Source organism: Rissa tridactyla, chromosome 17, assembly GCF_028500815.1.
Source record: "Rissa tridactyla isolate bRisTri1 chromosome 17, bRisTri1.patW.cur.20221130, whole genome shotgun sequence".
In the NCBI taxonomy this organism is placed as follows: Eukaryota; Metazoa; Chordata; class Aves; order Charadriiformes; family Laridae; genus Rissa; species Rissa tridactyla.
Window position 1 is genome coordinate 2,710,675 of NC_071482.1, and position 19,681 is coordinate 2,730,355.

General features: G+C 46.0%; 1 protein-coding gene across 1 annotated transcript in view; it reads left to right on the forward strand.

The window, feature by feature from the left end:
* The window catches only part of CBL (Cbl proto-oncogene), a 50,776-nt gene extending 38,843 nt beyond the window's left edge, over positions 1 to 11,933 (forward strand). The window contains exons 10-16 of the mRNA XM_054222986.1: positions 123 to 254; positions 1,349 to 1,726; positions 2,608 to 2,702; positions 3,226 to 3,381; positions 3,874 to 3,977; positions 4,440 to 4,622; positions 7,260 to 11,933. Coding sequence (XP_054078961.1) covers positions 123 to 254; positions 1,349 to 1,726; positions 2,608 to 2,702; positions 3,226 to 3,381; positions 3,874 to 3,977; positions 4,440 to 4,622; positions 7,260 to 7,540 — 1,329 coding nt within the window. The 3' untranslated portion in view covers positions 7,541 to 11,933. The remainder of the gene's footprint in view (positions 1 to 122; positions 255 to 1,348; positions 1,727 to 2,607; positions 2,703 to 3,225; positions 3,382 to 3,873; positions 3,978 to 4,439; positions 4,623 to 7,259) is intronic.
* The last annotated feature ends 7,748 nt before the right edge of the window (positions 11,934 to 19,681 follow it).

The following is a 19,681-nucleotide window of genomic DNA, read 5'->3' on the forward strand; positions in this document are numbered from 1 at the left end:
AATTTGTTACCAATAGCGATATTGAAGCTAGTAGAACTCACAGTGCTTGAAAGCTTCTCTAGAGAAAAGGACTTCTGCTGGGTTTTGTCATTTGTTGATTTTCCCATTCTTTTCTTTTTCAGGTTGAGCGTCCTCCTTCTCCATTCTCAGTAGCTCCACAGGCCACCCTTCCTCCCGTGCCACCGCGACTGGATCTTTTGCAGCAGCGAGTGTCCAATCCACCTGGGGCTTCCAGTCCTGGGACCACTTCAAAGGTCAAACGCACTGTTTCAACTATGATTTTGGTGGGGCAAGTGGAAAGACGAGCATTCTGGTGAACGCTAATGTTCTCTTATGACGTCCCTAAGCACTTTCACACGAGATGACTTCTTCCTTTTCTGTAGTCCTGTTAAGCCACTTTCCTTCCATTCCCCATGAGAGCCTAGTCTGTCCTGAAAGTAAATGCATCCTTCTGGAATCCATGGTACACAGTCCCTTTTTGCTGTTTAAAAGCCCTGTCTTTTCTTCACAGTCGTCCATGCAGTTGCTAGAAAGAAGCTGGTCTTAAGCTGAAGTGCTCGCTCACTTAGGGTGGCGGGTGGCCTCCTGTTAACTACCAAGTTATTGTTATTACCAGTATCTTCATTGATTTTCAGTCTCAGCCACTGTTGCCTATGCCCTTTGGAGACGCATTTGTGGGCTTGTGTTTTGTTCTAGCTAGCAAGCTAGGTGTGGGAAGGTGTCATATTCCTGTCCCAACTTTTCTTCACAAATTTTTCCATTGAGCATTTTTTAAGATTGAAAACTAAGGAAGGAATGAAATGTGTGTGACTGAGAGAGAGTAACTGGTTTTCTGATTGACTAGCTGAAGGCAGCAGTGTGATCTTGGTGGCATTTGGTCATTGACTGTTGAGATATGGCAGCTCTTAAGTATGAAATTATGCTTGAAAGGTCAGGCAGAAGGAAATATCCAATTTGGTGAATATTCATTGCTGACTGATGAATGTTAACTTATATAAATAACCCACAATCGAATCTTTCTTTTAAATTATGGGTATCCTTTGTTGGGAATCCAATCTAATGCTGCTGTAACCTTTTTTCTTCCTTCAAGAAAAATAATCAGGGATGTTTTGGGCCTAGCTGTAGCTGCACGTAGTTACTGTGTTATCTCTTCAAGCCTGTAGAGAAGGTGTCTCTGGAGGGTTAACTTGTGGAGACGTGGAGAGTTATCTCCACATCCTTTGAGATAATTTCTTGTAAAAATAGATAAAAGCCAAAACTCACCTTTCTGCCACCTGCCTCCCTCCTTTTTATGTTTTGTGGCTAGACTAGTTTGTTTAACAATATTTTGCATTCTTCTGCTTTCCAGGCTGCACCTGGTACTCTTCACAAAGATAAACCTTTGCCAATCCCACCCACGCTCAGAGATCTCCCACCTCCACCACCTCCCGATAGGCCACATTCCATTGGGACTGAAGGTCGACCTCAGAGACGTCCCCTGCCCTGCACGCCAGGAGACTGTCCTTCGAGAGACAAACCACCCCCTGTGCCCTCCAACCGTCAGGCGGATCTGTGGCCATCCAGGCCGATTCCAAAAGCCCCATCTGTAGCTCTCAGCCCTGGTGACCCTTGGGCTGGGAGAGAACTGTCAAACAGGCACTCGCTTCCCTTTTCCTTGCCCTCTCAGATGGACTCCAGGGCTGACAGCCATCGGCTTGGGAGCACGCTCAGTCTGGACAACCCAGTGGTGAGTAGGCTTATTGGAGGTGAAGGTAATCTGTGAGGAATTAAGTCTTCCAAGGTGCCCTCTTCTCATAGTATACACCTGAACGGGGCAATTTTGTGCCAAGGGAGAGATTGAAAGGAACTGATGAATGCCCAGCAAGGGAGAATAATGGGAGGACTTCTTTGGGAAGTGCTTTTGTGCCTCTTGGGGGCAAGGCTGAAATCCCTGTTTGAGCAGTCACGAGCCACAATTTCATGATCACTGTTGACCTTTCAATTTTGAAAAACTGAAAATGTTTTGTATTGGAGCTGGTATACTGAAAAAGTGTAATTTACTCTTCTCAGTTTTCAGTCCCGTAAAACCTGCACACAGTAGCTATGATTAGTTTGAAACAGTAAAATCTGTGTTAAATTTGGATCTGTTACTATTACCAATGTCATGGTGTGTCACTTTGTAGTCCAACATATTGTTCTCTTAAAGAAATCCCGGGCAGTTCTGCTTTCTTGGATTCCATTCCCCTAATTTTTCCTTTTAAAACCTCTAGCTTTCTAAAACTGAAAGCAAGTACATTTTTAGCCAGATGGTCTAAGAAAATGATGCTTGCACAGTTGTCATTCTGTCTCTGTATGTGTGTGCTTGTCTGCATCCCTTTCCTCTTGTCCTCGATTTTGGCCTTTTGGCCTCTTTCAGCTGAATTTGCCAAAGCCATTGGAATCTCAAAAGATATGAAGTTCCTCCAGTTTTTGTGTAAACAAGCAGTTGGCTACAGGAGAAAAACCCTGCTTGTGCCCTCACTGAGGGAAAACTGTCACAAAACTACTGGATTTCTAAGGTGCTGTAGAATGACAGCTTTGCAACTACACTGGTGTTTCTGATTCCTGGTTTGGAATTTTTTCTTTCAGAGCTTGAACAGTGGTCCAACAACAACCTCAGAGTGTGAACACCCCAAAATTAAACCCTCCTCATCTGCCAATGCGATCTACTCCTTAGCTGCCAGGTCTGTTGTTTTCTAGCAAAGGTGCTATTTTATAACTTACAGAATGATAATTGTAGGGCTGTTTTTATGTTGGTGCCAAGGACAGAATTTGACACAACTCTGTCAGCCTTAGTTTCAATCTCTGACAGATTCAAAATACACAGTCTGGTGAAAGTAGATGAAATCAGCATCCTGAAGATCTGTGGATAGTGCTGGTAGTTATCCTTGGCTGTGGCAATAGGAAACAGCCTACTGTTGTCATTAGCTCTTTTATGAATTCACTTCTGAGTCAGTCTTTATGTGAAGTAGGTGATGTATGATGTATATGATATTGTCAACTTCCTTTTGCATAATGACCTTGTGCCAGTGTGACCTTGCAGCTAGTCTGCTGAGAATCCTGAAAGCCAGGTTATTTCTTTAGAGAGAATCACTATAAGATGACTGCTTGTTACTTCTGCTGTGGATTTTAAAGGCCACTCTAATATTAATTAGATTTGGCATAAATGTTTTTTTGATGTTTACATCTTATTTCTTCTGCCTCCAGACCGCTGCCTGTACCAAAACTGCCTCCTGGGGAACAGTCTGAAAGCGATGAAGACACAGAATACATGTCACCATCCTCTCTGCCTGTGGTGCCTCCAGGTCCTGCTGTACAAAAAACGGAGATGAAAATGCCTTTGGAAATGACTCAGAGTTTACGGTGAGATTCTGTTTGTATGTGCTGTGCTTCCTCCTCACAGCTCCGGGAAAGCATATTTGTTCACTAGGGTGGAGATTTTGCATGCTCAGTTTACTGAATTTCCCCAAGTGATATTCACCAGACCAAGACTAACATAACTAACTGTAAATGAAATACGACCTCTGCTCTTTCGCAGAATCTTTATACAGTATTAAAGGAGTCAGATAACAATTCCGCGCTCTTTTCTGCCATTAACCTTTTGAGAGCAGCAGCAACTGAAATTCAAAAGTCTATTAAAAGGTTGTGTTCTGGTGGTATCAATCAAACTCTTTTAAGCTGATATGCTGTATTGCAATAGACATTACTAGAGTATTTTCTGGAACAAATATTCTTTCACAGAACATCAGTGATTTCACTTTGAAGCAGGGATCTGTACAGAATCTCACAGAGACTAAGTGTTGGTGGTTGACCACTGTCACTTGTCTGAAGTGACATATGTCTTCTCTCCCTCAGAGTTTTAGACTGCGACCAGCAGACGGATGGCTGTATGTATGAAGCAATGTACAACATTCACTCCCAAGCAGCAGCATCTGCTTTCGAGGCTGTCAACACTTCTGGTGAGTGGGTGTACTAAAAAAAAAACAACCAAGAAACTGAGGTACAATGAATTGGTCCCAGTCCCAGTTGGAACAGCATTTAGGCTAAATTAAATGTTACTTGCATTTGCTGTTAAAATAGCTAGGATGTATGTAGAAACATCTGGGTCTGTGTACTGCAGACTGCATGTGGGGATGTTTTTGAGAAGCCTAGTTGGAATGCACTGTAAAAATACTCAACAGTTGTTAAAAAAATTGCTGTCTTGAAGGTTTTTTTTTTCTGGGCATCAGTTGTTGGCCCACATCTATCATTTATATTTTTAATCCAACACTACCTTCTGGAAAGAGCATCCATTGAATGTGGGGTTTTGGCAGCAAAACCTTAGTTCTGTGTCCTGTCAGTGTTTGTGGACTACAGGGGTCTGCCTTGGGAGACAGAGGCTGTGGTCAGTCCCAGAGCTCAGAATGTGTCTCTTATTCTAGATGAAGGGGATCTGGCAGCAGCTGCTGCCAGCAATGGCCCCGAAGAGTCAGAAAATGAAGAAGATGGCTATGATATCCCCAAACCACCGCTACCAGTTGCTATTGCTCGTCGCACACTGTCTGATATCTCCAATGCCACACCTGCCTTCAGCCGAATGTCTTTGGAAAATGACCCTGTAACAGGTTAGACAACACCTGTACTCTTCATGTTGAAGTGGGTACTGATGGCTTGCTATGCATGTTTGAAATTTCTGTCACTAACTTGAGATTTTTTATGTAAGCTGTGAAGTCATGTTTACAAGGCAGAATTCCACTGGTTTTTAGGTGTTCAGTTTGATTCACAACTTGAATGCGCTGCATTGGTCATTTAATCACTGAGCTAGCAAATCACATTTAAATCACAGTTAGGAAAACCTTTCCTCAGCTTAAAGGATATTCCTTAAGCCAGTGTTTCCTACAGGGCATGGCATACCTTTTGTACTAGAGTGTACAAGAGCCTGAAGCCGAACTTCAGAACATTACTGCTTTTCACTGTTCCAAGTAAAAGATGACATGGCTGACCTTGCACAGCTCATCTGGCTCGGGTTTCGGGTGCGGTTGTTGCCAGCAGATGGCACGAGTGTACTGTTTGATGCTGTCAGTTCCTTTGAGCAGGGACCTAGTCACTCAGCAAGGTCAGCTTTTTGTCCCTGGGGAGTAGAGGACATCTTGTCCTTCTGGCTGCAAGGCACATTCTCTGAGGGAAAAATCAGAGCTTTGACTCTCCAAGAACCTTTCTGAATAATGCTATCCCTGCAACTCCCAGCGTCCTCTCTAAAGGAAATGGTGAAGCTCCTCTTGTTGGGGGATTTCAGTGTGTCTGAACACCCTGGCAATTTGCCAAGTAAGAGGAGTGAGTTTTTTGTTTCTTCTGGAGGTGGATGGGAGGTAGAGCCTCCTGTAGCCAGGACCACTTAGCCCAGTGAGTCTTCTGTTCACCTGCTTCAACACTTCCTCTTCCCTGAGCTTGCCCTTGTACAGCACACAGAAGAGTTTACTAGTGAAGAGAAGTTTATTAGCTTTTGCCACTCCTCCCTGCTCCGTGCCTCACTTCTTAAGTCTGTCATTGCATCTGTAGAATGTGGCTGACAGGGATAAGAAAGGGTTCGCATCCTCCTCCTCTATGAAGTACTGAGCTTAATCATTGACGATTCTTCGTTTCTACAGCCCTGAAACAAGAGTGCTGTTGTCCTGCTTTGTAGTGTTAGGAGATCTGCTAATGAAAAACGCTGTGGAAATGCTGATTGTTACTGCTCTGGGAAGCACATGCGGTTATCTGAAACACTGGGTACTGGCTACTGCTGAAGCCTGGTGTTAAGCAAGCCTGACTAGCCTTTTTGCAGATTTATGTTCTCATGTGTTGTGCCCTTCAGTTTAGCTTCTTAATCATTTACCAAAAAAGCTGTGCTAATAGTTGCCCTTTCAAATTGACCCCATGGACTCTGAGATTTGATCCAGTTCAAGCTGAAACAGCTATTTCAAAAGACAATTTGGGGGAGAGAAGTGGCTAGTCCTTTTGCTCAAATGTACAAAAAGCTTTTTGTGTGTAAGAAGCTTGTACTTTGAAGATTAGGGAGTTGAACTGCATTGTGGTTGGTGAGGAAGCTTCAATGAATTTGTTTCCTGAAGAGCCTTCTCTATCTTAGTGCTTTTGGTATGAGTTTTTCAAACAGACTCCGCAGTGACTGCTTCTTTTCTGATGAGGACTGCAATGCCCACTCTTAAAAAGGGATTGTTTGGACATTCTTAGTCTTATGGATTTGTCTGTTATACACCAGTTCTACTGCTTGAAAACTCTTCTCTTGAGTTCCTTGAGGAGTTTCTCCAAAGACAAATAAAATTTTCTTTAAGGTGATGTCAAATATTCTTGCAGAAAAGTTTCTTGTTATTTTCAAAGTAGGAAAAAATGCTTTCTGCAATGATACAGGAGGTTAGAACTCAAAAATGATCAGATGTTGGATTAAGACATTAAGCAATGTGTTGGAATGTTTGGTGTCGTGTTTGGTCTATTGGCTATTCTTTTTTTCTCCCCAGGAATAGTGCATGATGTGGCTACTGCCGAGTAACACATACGAATGACTAAGAGGAGAGGCAGAACAGGCTGAGCTTACTGATTTGCCATAGCTGCCAGCCGTTAGGTAGGGTGAGCGTCAGCAGGAGCTCTTGGCGCGTGGCTCTGGCCTGCTGATGGGCTGGCAGAGGAAGAGGAGCAGACCCTTCAGAGAACGTAATTCAGTTGCTGGAACGATTGTGGTGGATGAATTGTAACTGATGGATCTGGCTATGTGCATACACTCCCTCAGCACGCTGCAATGCAGACCACAGTTCTGTGAGGAGAGCTCAGCATCTGGACAGTTAAACTGGGGGTTGCTGTCTGATTCTAGAAGGAAATGGGATGTTTGGTAAAGTTGCATATTCTCTGTGTCATTTTTTCCCAGTAGGTCTCTGCTTCTTATACTAAGGCTGATACCTGAGCTCTGCTCACACACACACATCCATCCCTGCTTTTTTTTTTTTTTATTTACATGGTCTTATCTTAATAAATGAGCTTTATGTGGCCTTCTAATTAAAAAAAATCTCCAGAGCAATTTTTGCACATGAGAGGGGAAGCTGAACTAATCCGTACTGTTGTGTGGGAGGATAGGCTGGTTGGAGAAAGTGGCATAGCTTTCAGTGGCGTGTTTTTGAAGTGCCATTTATCAGTCTAATGTCATTCCCACTTTGTTCCAAGCAAGAATCACGTGTCCTTTTTTGATGTGATGCATTTGTTTCTCCTTCCAGGTTTTTCAGATGGCTCTCAAGTTCCAGAAAGGCCGCCGAAGCCGCTACCACGGAGAATAAATTCTGAGCGGAAAGCAGGGAGCTGCCAAGCAGGTGGAGCCAGCAGTGGGACCAGTGCGTCACTGCAACTCTCCAGTGAGATCGAGAATCTAATGAGCCAAGGCTACTCATATCAGGACATTCAGAAAGCACTGGTCATTGCGCATAACAATATTGAAATGGCCAAGAATATTCTCCGTGAGTTTGTTTCCATTTCCTCCCCTGCGCATGTGGCCACATAGCACATTACCTCCACGCCTACAACTTCTGTGGACCAACTGCCTGGGCAGCCGTAGCCCAGCTACGCACCAAAGGGGAAGGGGGTTCCTTTAGAGACTTCGTGCTGAGTTCAGTCTTGCCTCTTAAGAGAATCAGTTATCAGGTTTTTGTGGTTCCAGATTTCAAAGCAGTGGAATGAAATGGAGCAGAATGGTGTTTTATAGTGTATGTCTTGGAGTCCTTTACCCCTACCTCTTGTTTGAGAGAACAGATTTATTTCCAGGGTGTTGGTAGAGAAGGGTATCGCAACAAGGGATCCCCGAGCTGATACCCTGGAGGCTGGGGGGAGTGTTTTGTGCTGTGAATTCTAAGTGAACGCTCTGAGAAACGAAGTCTCAAGGTCGGTGTGGTGTGTCCTGTGGTTCATGGTACTAGATTTGGATCTGTTCGCTGCTGTGTGTCTGGCTCACGCTTTTTAGAGCAGCTGGGAGGTCACTTTCTGCTGGGAATAAATAGGAGACCTTGGAAGAATCTTTCGATTGCTTCCTGATTGCCATGGCATTTCCCTTTTGCCTGTAATAATAGCATTTATTACTTATGATTCAAGTCCTCCCTTTTTGCCTGGAAGTAGCGTGACTAGTTTCTGTCAGGCATTTTATCTTGGCAGTGCTGGGAGTTTGAATTCTCTCATATGTGTCCTCTTGCCGGCAGCACTGGCAGCACCGGATTCCAGGCAGCTAGATTTGCTGAAAGTTTTGCGTGTTTTTGAGGGGTGGAAGAGGGTGGGAAGAATTTGACTGAGAGCAAAGGACTGGCTGCTGCTTCTCCTTTTTATAGCCTTGAGCATTTTGTGCTTCAGTGCTCAAACTTGGTTGTAGCCTTGCTGGGCTTGAGCAGCCGTCACTGGACACTCCTATGTGCTCTTTCTCTAGGAATGTTGCACCTGGTAAATATGATGTTTTATTTATCTTAATTGCATGGTGGCTGTTGCAGACTAGTGGCCTTCACACACATTCCATCATCTCCTTCAGAGAGCTTTTGCAGGAGCCAACTGTCTTTGTGCCAGGCTGTTTTGTGGAACTGGTAGATGCAGCTGATGTATTTGTTGGTATCTTACCTGCTTTGCAGTAAAAGAAATGCAGCAGTTCTCTGCATGGCTATCCAAACAACATGGGGGCTCTTCTTTCCATTTCCATTACTCTAAGGTATTGCCAGAGTTTGTGTTAAAGCAGATCTGGGAAACTTCTGTATTTGTAAAACGATCACATGGCTTTAAAAGTCAGTACTGAGCTGTCACTTTGAAAAAACCTGACTTGCATACTCAGCTACTTAACTCTGTTCATATATACTTAATGTGAGAGAAGTGTGTGGTTCCTTTTGAGAGGATTTAAATCAAGTTAGGGATACACAGATCAAAGCCTGACAAACAAGTGCTCTGTGTGCACTGAGAGGCTATTAGCCTTTTGAAGCATGTCTAACCTTATTTGCATCTCTCTAAGGGCAGCAGTAGTCACCAGGCAAAGGGTTGCAACTTGAAATTTGGTTGGAGCGATTATGGCAGTTGGATGCATTTTAGCCTTTTAAAGGATATCTAGTAGCTGGGCCCAGATCTCAAAGAAACGGCTTACAGTTGGCGGAGAGGACGTAACAAGTATTAGCAAAGGGAACTAAGCATAAAATGATTGTTTTATGTAGGGTATAAATTTCTCTCTAGATCTACAGCTTTATAAATTGATGCAGTGGGTTCCAGACAGTTTAAAAGCATAAACTGTCTCTCTTTACTCCCCATCTTTCTATCGTAAAGAAAACGTTCCCTGAAACCGTAAGGAGATCTCCTGCAACACTTACAGGCCATCACCACTGTTGCTATTTTGAGGCCAGGGTTGAAAATTGGAAATGCATCACAGTGATGAGATTTATGTCAGTGGGTACGGTGCTCTGCAGTGGTGCAGAGAGAGGTCGGGCACAGCAAGGCCAGGAGTCTGGCCTTGCAGAAGGTGCTGAGCTGCAGAGAAGGTGATGTCAGCGTATACCGCACTTGGGGAAGAGCTGTTCTTGTTCCTCTGCCCTCACGTGCAACAGTCAGCGGTGTCATGAATCCTTGCTATGTGAAGTGCTCTGCCAAATATGCATGGCAGCCTTGGTCAGTGTGTCTGTGGGAGCTTCTAGAGAAGCAAGCCCAGCACTGGTGCTGCTGAGACAGGGACAGGGGACAGCTCTGGTTGTTCTCTCAGTGGATCTCCATTACACTTGTGAGCCTGAGCAACCAGTCCTGGCGTATGAGAGTAGTTTCCTGGCTTTGTCCTGGAGAACCAGGTAAGCCCTTTGGTAAGGTAGCAGTACGGTTTTATTTCCCTCTTTTTCATATTCTCTCCAGTGCTGCTGCTAACTGTGTTGAGTATGGAGCTACTTCATTTCTGACTTGCTGTATAAACTCAGTGCAAGTGTGTCCAAGTGTGGCGTGTGACTGGTTCACACAGAGGGAGGTGCTGCTGCCAAGGCCGCGTAAGAGCCAAGTCCAGCCAACTAGAAAGCCTTAACTCTTGTCTTGCGCAGTGTGCGTGATCAGAGTAGTGATGCCCTGTCCCATACAAGCCCTTTATTACAGGCTTGTTGTAATGTTAAATTAAATCATGCCTTGCAGAGCTATTAGTGGCCTGTCTTTGGGTCCTATGGGTATTGTTCCAGGTATTAGAGATTAGAGAGAGCAATCTTTGTGGCACGTATCACTAATTTTTCTGCATGTGTCCTTTCTGTGCACTGTTTATGTCTCAAACTGATTTAAGAAATTTAAGTCTTGGCTTTTTTCCTTAGAAATGTAAGCGTTTGCTAGTACCACTGAAGTGCAGCAGAGTCCTGACCATGGCTCGTGGCTGTGCTCTGTGAAGTCAATCCAGGCACTGTACACTGTATTTTTCTTCTTGTCCTTTCAGAAAGGTAAGCCTAAGATTGATTTCTCTTTATTTCCATCACCTCCTTGATCTTTATTCTGAAGAAGTTAACTTAATGACGCTACTTTAAAAAAAAAAACAAAAAAACCCTAAAGGTCTAGTGCCTTTCTTAAGGGAATGCTGCATCGCTAGGCTGGATCTGAGTATCCGTCCCTCTGTGGAAATGAAGAGCCCAAATTAGACAAGCTGTAAATTTGCCTTTGAGCATGAGACTGCTTTGAAAGGGGTGAAAAGAAGGGGCAAGAAAGATGGGCAGTTGTCACTTCTACTATGACACTGTTTTGTAGCATTTCAACTGTGGAGGTTTCCCACTTTACCTGTTACTAACAGTGACTTGTCTGGACTGGTGCTGTACTAAGCATGGTGTGGAGACAGTAGAATTGTAGGACAGGATTGGTTTTGCTCATAACAAAATATGAGTTCTGCTCATAAAAAATGCTTGTTTTCTCCCTGCCTGTCAACCTCGGACACAAAGCAAGCAGAAAACACTTTGTACAGTAAGAGCTGAGCACAAGCTGTGTGGGTCCAGTATATGTCTCTGCACGGCAAGCAGCAGGTAGCTGTGGAAAGCAGGCAAGTATCATCTGTTCTGAACAGGGTTTCCGCCTGACTTAGTGTGTCCAATGCCACTGTAGCTGCGTGGGAATCTGCAATGAGACATATCCTGCCAGGGGTGTGGTAAATCTTGTCTGCTGCCTTGTCTGTCTCTGCATGTGCTGCAGCTTGAGGCATGCAGTGTCTCTGCTGGGAACCACTGGACTTGCTGTCACTACAAACAGCTTTTCTGCCTGTCCTTCACTGAGCCCTTATCCTGGGGGAGCCGGACAGGCTCGGAGTACAGCGTGTTGCTTCCTGCACTAGACTGATTACATTACTGTAGCTAATCCTGAGGCAGGGTCATTACTGTAAACGTTTTTTCAGTTGAGCAAGAAAGAATGCAACTCCCAGGGCACTTTCTTAAAGGTGCCACTTTAAATATCAGTGAGGAATAAGGACACTTATTTTTAAAGTTCCTAGTAGAAATCTTTTTTGAAATTCCCAGTGGGGGAGGAACAGTTGTTCTTTCTCTTGAATGACAAATACCAATTTGTATAATATCAGTGTTAAAAATGTTGAGATTTTCACAAAATATTTTAAAAAGTATAATAGTGTCATTAATATAAAAATATAATAGCAGTATTTAATCCTTTCAGATCTGTAAAGAATAAGGAAAAACAGAAGGTAAATATTCCTACAGAGAGTAGCTGAGCTTTAAGGTTCACTTGGTTTAAAGTCCTCATTTTGTTTGCAGATGCATTGTTAATGTTTAGAGGTTATACTAATGTTATTTATTAATTGTTTCCATTCTTATATGCTGCCCACTAAGAGCTTCTTTGTTTGGGATTTCATTCACCTGTGTCAGTAAAAAGAAAACAAAACAAAGTTTTATTTTTAAATAAAATTTCCTTTGTTGTAGCATACCGTCTATGTCGTGTTGGTTCTGTGAGTCCTGGATAAAGAATATCCTGCTCAAGCCTGTCTCGGTCATTTTGGTCAGGGCGCCCGAGTCGGAGATGGTCAGTAACTCACCTGTGACTCTTCCAGACTGCCACTGCCTTGAGCTATTGCACTACTACCACAATTAGCTGCTCAATTCCAGTTCGTGTAATGGACACTAACAGAGGGCAGGAAAGAGTTATATACAGTTTATACTAAGAAGTCTAATGATAAGAGTGAACATATTCTAATAGAATCGAGTAATTAGATTACTTGATTATTATTCAGTTAGGGGTCAAATAAGGACATAGAAGTCACCTGAGGCCAAGTGAACGCTCAAAGACATCATTCTGGGGGTCAAATGAGGACACGAGGGGTCACTTGAGGTCAAACGACCCCTCAAAACTTCACCCTGGGGGTCAAACGAGGACACGAGGGGTCACTTGAGGTCAAGTGAACCCCTTAAAACATCACCGTGGGGTCAAATGAGGACACAGGGGTCAAATGAGGACACGAGGGGTCACTTGAGGTCAAACGACCCCTCAAAAAAAATCACTGTTGGGGTCAAATGAGGTGAATTGGGGTCAAATGAGGACACGGGTCAAATGAGGACACGAGGGGTCACTTGAGGTCAAGTGAACCCCTTAAAACATCACCGTGGGGTCAAATGAGGACACAGGGGTCAAATGAGGACACGAGGGGGTCACTTGAGGTCAAACGACCCCTCAAAACTTCACCGTGGGGTCAAATGAGGACACAGGGGTCAAATGAGGACACGAGGGGTCACTTGAGGTCAAGTGAACCCCTCAAAACTTCACCGTGGGGTCAAATGAGGTGAATTGGGGTCAAATGAGGACACAGGGGTCAAATGAGGACACGAGGGATCACTTGAGGACAAACGACCCCTCAAAAAATCACTGTGGGGGTCAAATGAGGTGATATGGGGTCAAATGAGGACACAGGGGTCAAATGAGGACACGAGGGGTCACTTGAGGTCAAACGACCCCTCAAAAAAAATCACTGTTGGGGTCAAATGAGGACACAGGGGTCAAATGAGGACACGAGGGGTCACTTGAGGTCAAGTGAACCCCTTAAAACATCACCGTGGGGTCAAATGACGACACAGGGGTCAAATGAGGACACGAGGGGTCACTTGAGGTCAAACGACCCCTCAAAACTTCACCGTGAGGTCAAACGAGGACACGAGGGGTCACTTGAGGTCAAGTGAACCCCTTAAAACATCACCGTGGGGTCAAATGAGGACACAGGGGTCAAATGAGGACACGAGGGGTCACTTGAGGTCAAACGACCCCTCAAAACTTCACCGTGGGGTCAAATGAGGACACAGGGGTCAAATGAGGACACGAGGGGTCACTTGAGGTCAAACGACCCCTCAAAAAAAATCACCGTGGGGTCAAATGAGGTGAATTGGGGTCAAATGAGGACACAGGGGTCAAATGAGGACACGAGGGGTCACTTGAGGTCAAGTGAACCCCTCAAAACTTCACCGTGGGGTCAAATGAGGACACAGGGGTCAAATGAGGACACGAGGGGTCACTTGAGGTCAAATGACACCCTTAAAACATCACCGTGGGGTCAAATGAGGACACAGGGGTCAAATGAGGACACGAGGGGTCACTTGAGGTCAAGTGAACCCCTTAAAACATCACCGTGGGGTCAAATGAGGACACAGGGGTCAAATGAGGACACGAGGGGTCACTTGAGGTCAAACGACCCCTCAAAAAAAATCACTGTTGGGGTCAAATGAGGTGAATTGGGGTCAAATGAGGACACGGGTCAAATGAGGACACGAGGGGTCACTTGAGGTCAAGTGAACCCCTTAAAACATCACCGTGGGGTCAAATGAGGACACAGGGGTCAAATGAGGACACGAGGGGGTCACTTGAGGTCAAACGACCCCTCAAAACTTCACCGTGGGGTCAAATGAGGACACAGGGGTCAAATGAGGACACGAGGGGTCACTTGAGGTCAAATGACACCCTTAAAACATCACCGTGGGGTCAAATGAGGACACAGGGGTCAAATGAGGACACGAGGGGTCACTTGAGGTCAAGTGAACCCCTCAAAACTTCACCGTGGGGTCAAATGAGGACACAGGGGTCAAATGAGGACACGAGGGGTCACTTGAGGTCAAGTGAACCCCTCAAAACTTCACCGTGGGGTCAAATGAGGACACAGGGGTCAAATGAGGACACGAGGGGTCACTTGAGGTCAAGTGAACCCCTTAAAACATCACCGTGGGGTCAAACGAGGACACAGGGGTCAAATGAGGACACAGGGGTCAAATGAGGACACGAGGGGTCACTTGAGGTCAAATGACCCCTCAAAACTTCACCGTGGGGTCAAATGAGGACACAGGGGTCAAATGAGGACACGAGGGGTCACTTGAGGTCAAGTGAACCCCTTAAAACTTCACCCTGGGGGTCAAACGAGGACACGAGGGGTCACTTGAGGTCAAGTGAACCCCTTAAAACATCACCGTGGGGTCAAATGAGGACACAGGGGTCAAATGAGGACACGAGGGGTCACTTGAGGTCAAACGACCCCTCAAAACTTCACCGTGGGGTCAAATGAGGACACAGGGGTCAAATGAGGACACGAGGGGTCACTTGAGGTCAAGTGAACCCCTCAAAACTTCACCGTGGGGTCAAATGAGGTGATATGGGGTCAAATGAGGACACAGGGGTCAAATGAGGACACGAGGGGTCACTTGAGGTCAAACGACCCCTCAAAAAAAATCACTGTTGGGGTCAAATGAGGACACAGGGGTCAAATGAGGACACGAGGGGTCACTTGAGGTCAAGTGAACCCCTTAAAACATCACCGTGGGGTCAAATGACGACACAGGGGTCAAATGAGGACACGAGGGGTCACTTGAGGTCAAACGACCCCTCAAAACTTCACCGTGAGGTCAAACGAGGACACGAGGGGTCACTTGAGGTCAAGTGAACCCCTTAAAACATCACCGTGGGGTCAAATGAGGACACAGGGGTCAAATGAGGACACGAGGGGTCACTTGAGGTCAAACGACCCCTCAAAACTTCACCGTGGGGTCAAATGAGGACACAGGGGTCAAATGAGGACACGAGGGGTCACTTGAGGTCAAGTGAACCCCTTAAAACATCACCGTGGGGTCAAATGAGGTGAATTGGGGTCAAATGAGGACACAGGGGTCAAATGAGGACACGAGGGGTCACTTGAGGTCAAACGACCCCTCAAAAAAATCACTGTTGGGGTCAAATGAGGTGAATTGGGGTCAAATGAGGACACAGGGGTCAAATGAGGACACGAGGGGTCACTTGAGGTCAAACGACCCCTCAAAACTTCACCCTGGGGGTCAAACGAGGACACGAGGGGTCACTTGAGGACACGAGGGGTCACTTGAGGTCAAGTGAACCCCTTAAAACATCACCGTGGGGTCAAATGAGGTGAATTGGGGTCAAATGAGGACACAGGGGTCAAATGAGGACACGAGGGGTCACTTGAGGTCAAGTGAACCCCTTAAAACATCACCGTGGGGTCAAATGACGACACAGGGGTCAAATGAGGACACGAGGGGTCACTTGAGGTCAAACGACCCCTCAAAACTTCACCGTGGGGTCAAATGAGGACACAGGGGTCAAACGAGGACACGAGGGGTCACTTGAGGTCAAGTGAACCCCTCAAAACTTCACCGTGGGGTCAAATGAGGTGAATTGGGGTCAAATGAGGACACAGGGGTCAAATGAGGACACGAGGGGTCACTTGAGGTCAAGTGAACCCCTTAAAACATCACCGTGGGGTCAAATGAGGTGAATTGGGGTCAAATGAGGACACAGGGGTCAAACGAGGACACGAGGGGTCACTTGAGGTCAAGTGAACCCCTTAAAACATCACCGTGGGGTCAAAGGAGGACACAGGGGTCAAATGAGGACACGAGGGGTCACTTGAGGTCAAACGACCCCTCAAAAAAAATCACCGTGGGGTCAAATGAGGTGAATTGGGGTCAAATGAGGACACAGGGGTCAAATGAGGACACGAGGGGTCACTTGAGGTCAAGTGAACCCCTCAAAACTTCACCGTGGGGTCAAATGAGGACACAGGGGTCAAATGAGGACACGAGGGGTCACTTGAGGTCAAATGACACCCTTAAAACATCACCGTGGGGTCAAATGAGGACACAGGGGTCAAATGAGGACACGAGGGGTCACTTGAGGTCAAGTGAACCCCTTAAAACATCACCGTGGGGTCAAATGAGGACACAGGGGTCAAATGAGGACACGAGGGGTCACTTGAGGTCAAACGACCCCTCAAAAAAAATCACTGTTGGGGTCAAATGAGGTGAATTGGGGTCAAATGAGGACACGGGTCAAATGAGGACACGAGGGGTCACTTGAGGTCAAGTGAACCCCTTAAAACATCACCGTGGGGTCAAATGAGGACACAGGGGTCAAATGAGGACACGAGGGGGTCACTTGAGGTCAAACGACCCCTCAAAACTTCACCGTGGGGTCAAATGAGGACACAGGGGTCAAATGAGGACACGAGGGGTCACTTGAGGTCAAATGACACCCTTAAAACATCACCGTGGGGTCAAATGAGGACACAGGGGTCAAATGAGGACACGAGGGGTCACTTGAGGTCAAGTGAACCCCTCAAAACTTCACCGTGGGGTCAAATGAGGACACAGGGGTCAAATGAGGACACGAGGGGTCACTTGAGGTCAAGTGAACCCCTCAAAACTTCACCGTGGGGTCAAATGAGGACACAGGGGTCAAATGAGGACACGAGGGGTCACTTGAGGTCAAGTGAACCCCTTAAAACATCACCGTGGGGTCAAACGAGGACACAGGGGTCAAATGAGGACACAGGGGTCAAATGAGGACACGAGGGGTCACTTGAGGTCAAATGACCCCTCAAAACTTCACCGTGGGGTCAAATGAGGACACAGGGGTCAAATGAGGACACGAGGGGTCACTTGAGGTCAAGTGAACCCCTTAAAACTTCACCCTGGGGGTCAAACGAGGACACGAGGGGTCACTTGAGGTCAAGTGAACCCCTTAAAACATCACCGTGGGGTCAAATGAGGACACAGGGGTCAAATGAGGACACGAGGGGTCACTTGAGGTCAAACGACCCCTCAAAACTTCACCGTGGGGTCAAATGAGGACACAGGGGTCAAATGAGGACACGAGGGGTCACTTGAGGTCAAGTGAACCCCTCAAAACTTCACCGTGGGGTCAAATGAGGTGATATGGGGTCAAATGAGGACACAGGGGTCAAATGAGGACACGAGGGGTCACTTGAGGTCAAACGACCCCTCAAAAAAAATCACTGTTGGGGTCAAATGAGGACACAGGGGTCAAATGAGGACACGAGGGGTCACTTGAGGTCAAGTGAACCCCTTAAAACATCACCGTGGGGTCAAATGACGACACAGGGGTCAAATGAGGACACGAGGGGTCACTTGAGGTCAAACGACCCCTCAAAACTTCACCGTGAGGTCAAACGAGGACACGAGGGGTCACTTGAGGTCAAGTGAACCCCTTAAAACATCACCGTGGGGTCAAATGAGGACACAGGGGTCAAATGAGGACACGAGGGGTCACTTGAGGTCAAACGACCCCTCAAAACTTCACCGTGGGGTCAAATGAGGACACAGGGGTCAAATGAGGACACGAGGGGTCACTTGAGGTCAAGTGAACCCCTTAAAACATCACCGTGGGGTCAAATGAGGTGAATTGGGGTCAAATGAGGACACAGGGGTCAAATGAGGACACGAGGGGTCACTTGAGGTCAAACGACCCCTCAAAAAAATCACTGTTGGGGTCAAATGAGGTGAATTGGGGTCAAATGAGGACACAGGGGTCAAATGAGGACACGAGGGGTCACTTGAGGTCAAACGACCCCTCAAAACTTCACCCTGGGGGTCAAACGAGGACACGAGGGGTCACTTGAGGACACGAGGGGTCACTTGAGGTCAAGTGAACCCCTTAAAACATCACCGTGGGGTCAAATGAGGTGAATTGGGGTCAAATGAGGACACAGGGGTCAAATGAGGACACGAGGGGTCACTTGAGGTCAAGTGAACCCCTTAAAACATCACCGTGGGGTCAAATGACGACACAGGGGTCAAATGAGGACACGAGGGGTCACTTGAGGTCAAACGACCCCTCAAAACTTCACCGTGGGGTCAAATGAGGACACAGGGGTCAAACGAGGACACGAGGGGTCACTTGAGGTCAAGTGAACCCCTTAAAACATCACCGTGGGGTCAAATGAGGACACAGGGGTCAAATGAGGACACAGGGGTCAAACGAGGACACGAGGGGTCACTTGAGGTCAAGTGAACCCCTTAAAACATCACCGTGGGGTCAAATGAGGTGAATTGGGGTCAAATGAGGACACAGGGGTCAAACGAGGACACGAGGGGTCACTTGAGGTCAAGTGAACCCCTTAAAACATCACCGTGGGGGTCAAATGAGGTGAATTGGGGTCAAATGAGGACACAGGGGTCAAATGAGGACACGAGGGGTCACTTGAGGTCAAACGACCCCTCAAAAAATCACTGTGGGGGTCAAATGAGGTGAATTGGGGTCAAATGAGGACACAGGGGTCAAATGAGGACACGAGGGGTCACTTAAGGTGAAACAAACCCTCAAAACATCACTATGGGGTCAAATGAGGACACGAGGGGTCAAGTGAACCCTCAAAGATATCAATATGGAGGTTACCTGGGGACATAGGGGGTTAACTTGGGTCGAGTGCCCCTTCAAAGAAGTCACTGTATAGTCGAATGTGGTTAATTGTGTCACATGAGGCCATGAGGGGTTAAATAACATGAACTGGTCTCAAATGAGGGGGCACGTGGGGTTCAGTTGTATCAAGCACCTCCAATCTAATTAAAAGCCAAAGGAGCCTGCTGGGTGCACAGGGTCCCGTGGTGCTGTCCATAACGTGCACTACGTCTTAGACTGGGAATCTAAGTCGGGCCTGTGGCTATTTCAGGTGTTAGTACAGTTAGCTAGTGCAGGCTGCTGCCTTCCAAAAGCCAACGTAGTGACAGAGTTGTCTCTTAGTGTTAGCATCTACCTAGCTGCTAGCAGAGCTGCGTTATAGAATCAGGCACAGTGCAACAACAGAATTGCTAATGGATTTATTTAGTAGTGGTTATTAGTGTCTATCATAGCTAGTGAAACGATTCTCTCGTAGAACTTGATAGATTCTAATACTGCAATTATCGATGAGTAACTATTGGTATCCACAGAAGCTACTGCTGGAGTTATTTGTTAGGGTTATTGGTATTCATCAGAATTCACTAACAGAGTTGGTTTTAGCATTATTAGCATTTACAGCAGCTGTTGCTAACAGAGAATTCTGTTTATTGGTTATATTAGATTAGAATATTAAGGTTATCAGATAACAGCTTCTGTAGACACTAAGTTACTAATAGTAATTCAATTGTTAGAGTTGATTCTACTAAAACAAGTCTATTAGTAATTATTAGCATCAACAGCAGCAAGTAGTGAAGTTTTCTTATAGATTCTAATAATCGAACTAGGTATTAGTATCTATAGTAGGGAGTAATGCAAATCGCTATTTCTACCCGTACAGTTATCTGTTAGAACACAACAATAGTTATCTAAGAATAGTAGTTACATTAGCTGGTCCTAAAATTATCTATCAGAATTTATCAGACTGTATTTGTAGATTTATTAGCATTTACAATAGCCTGTA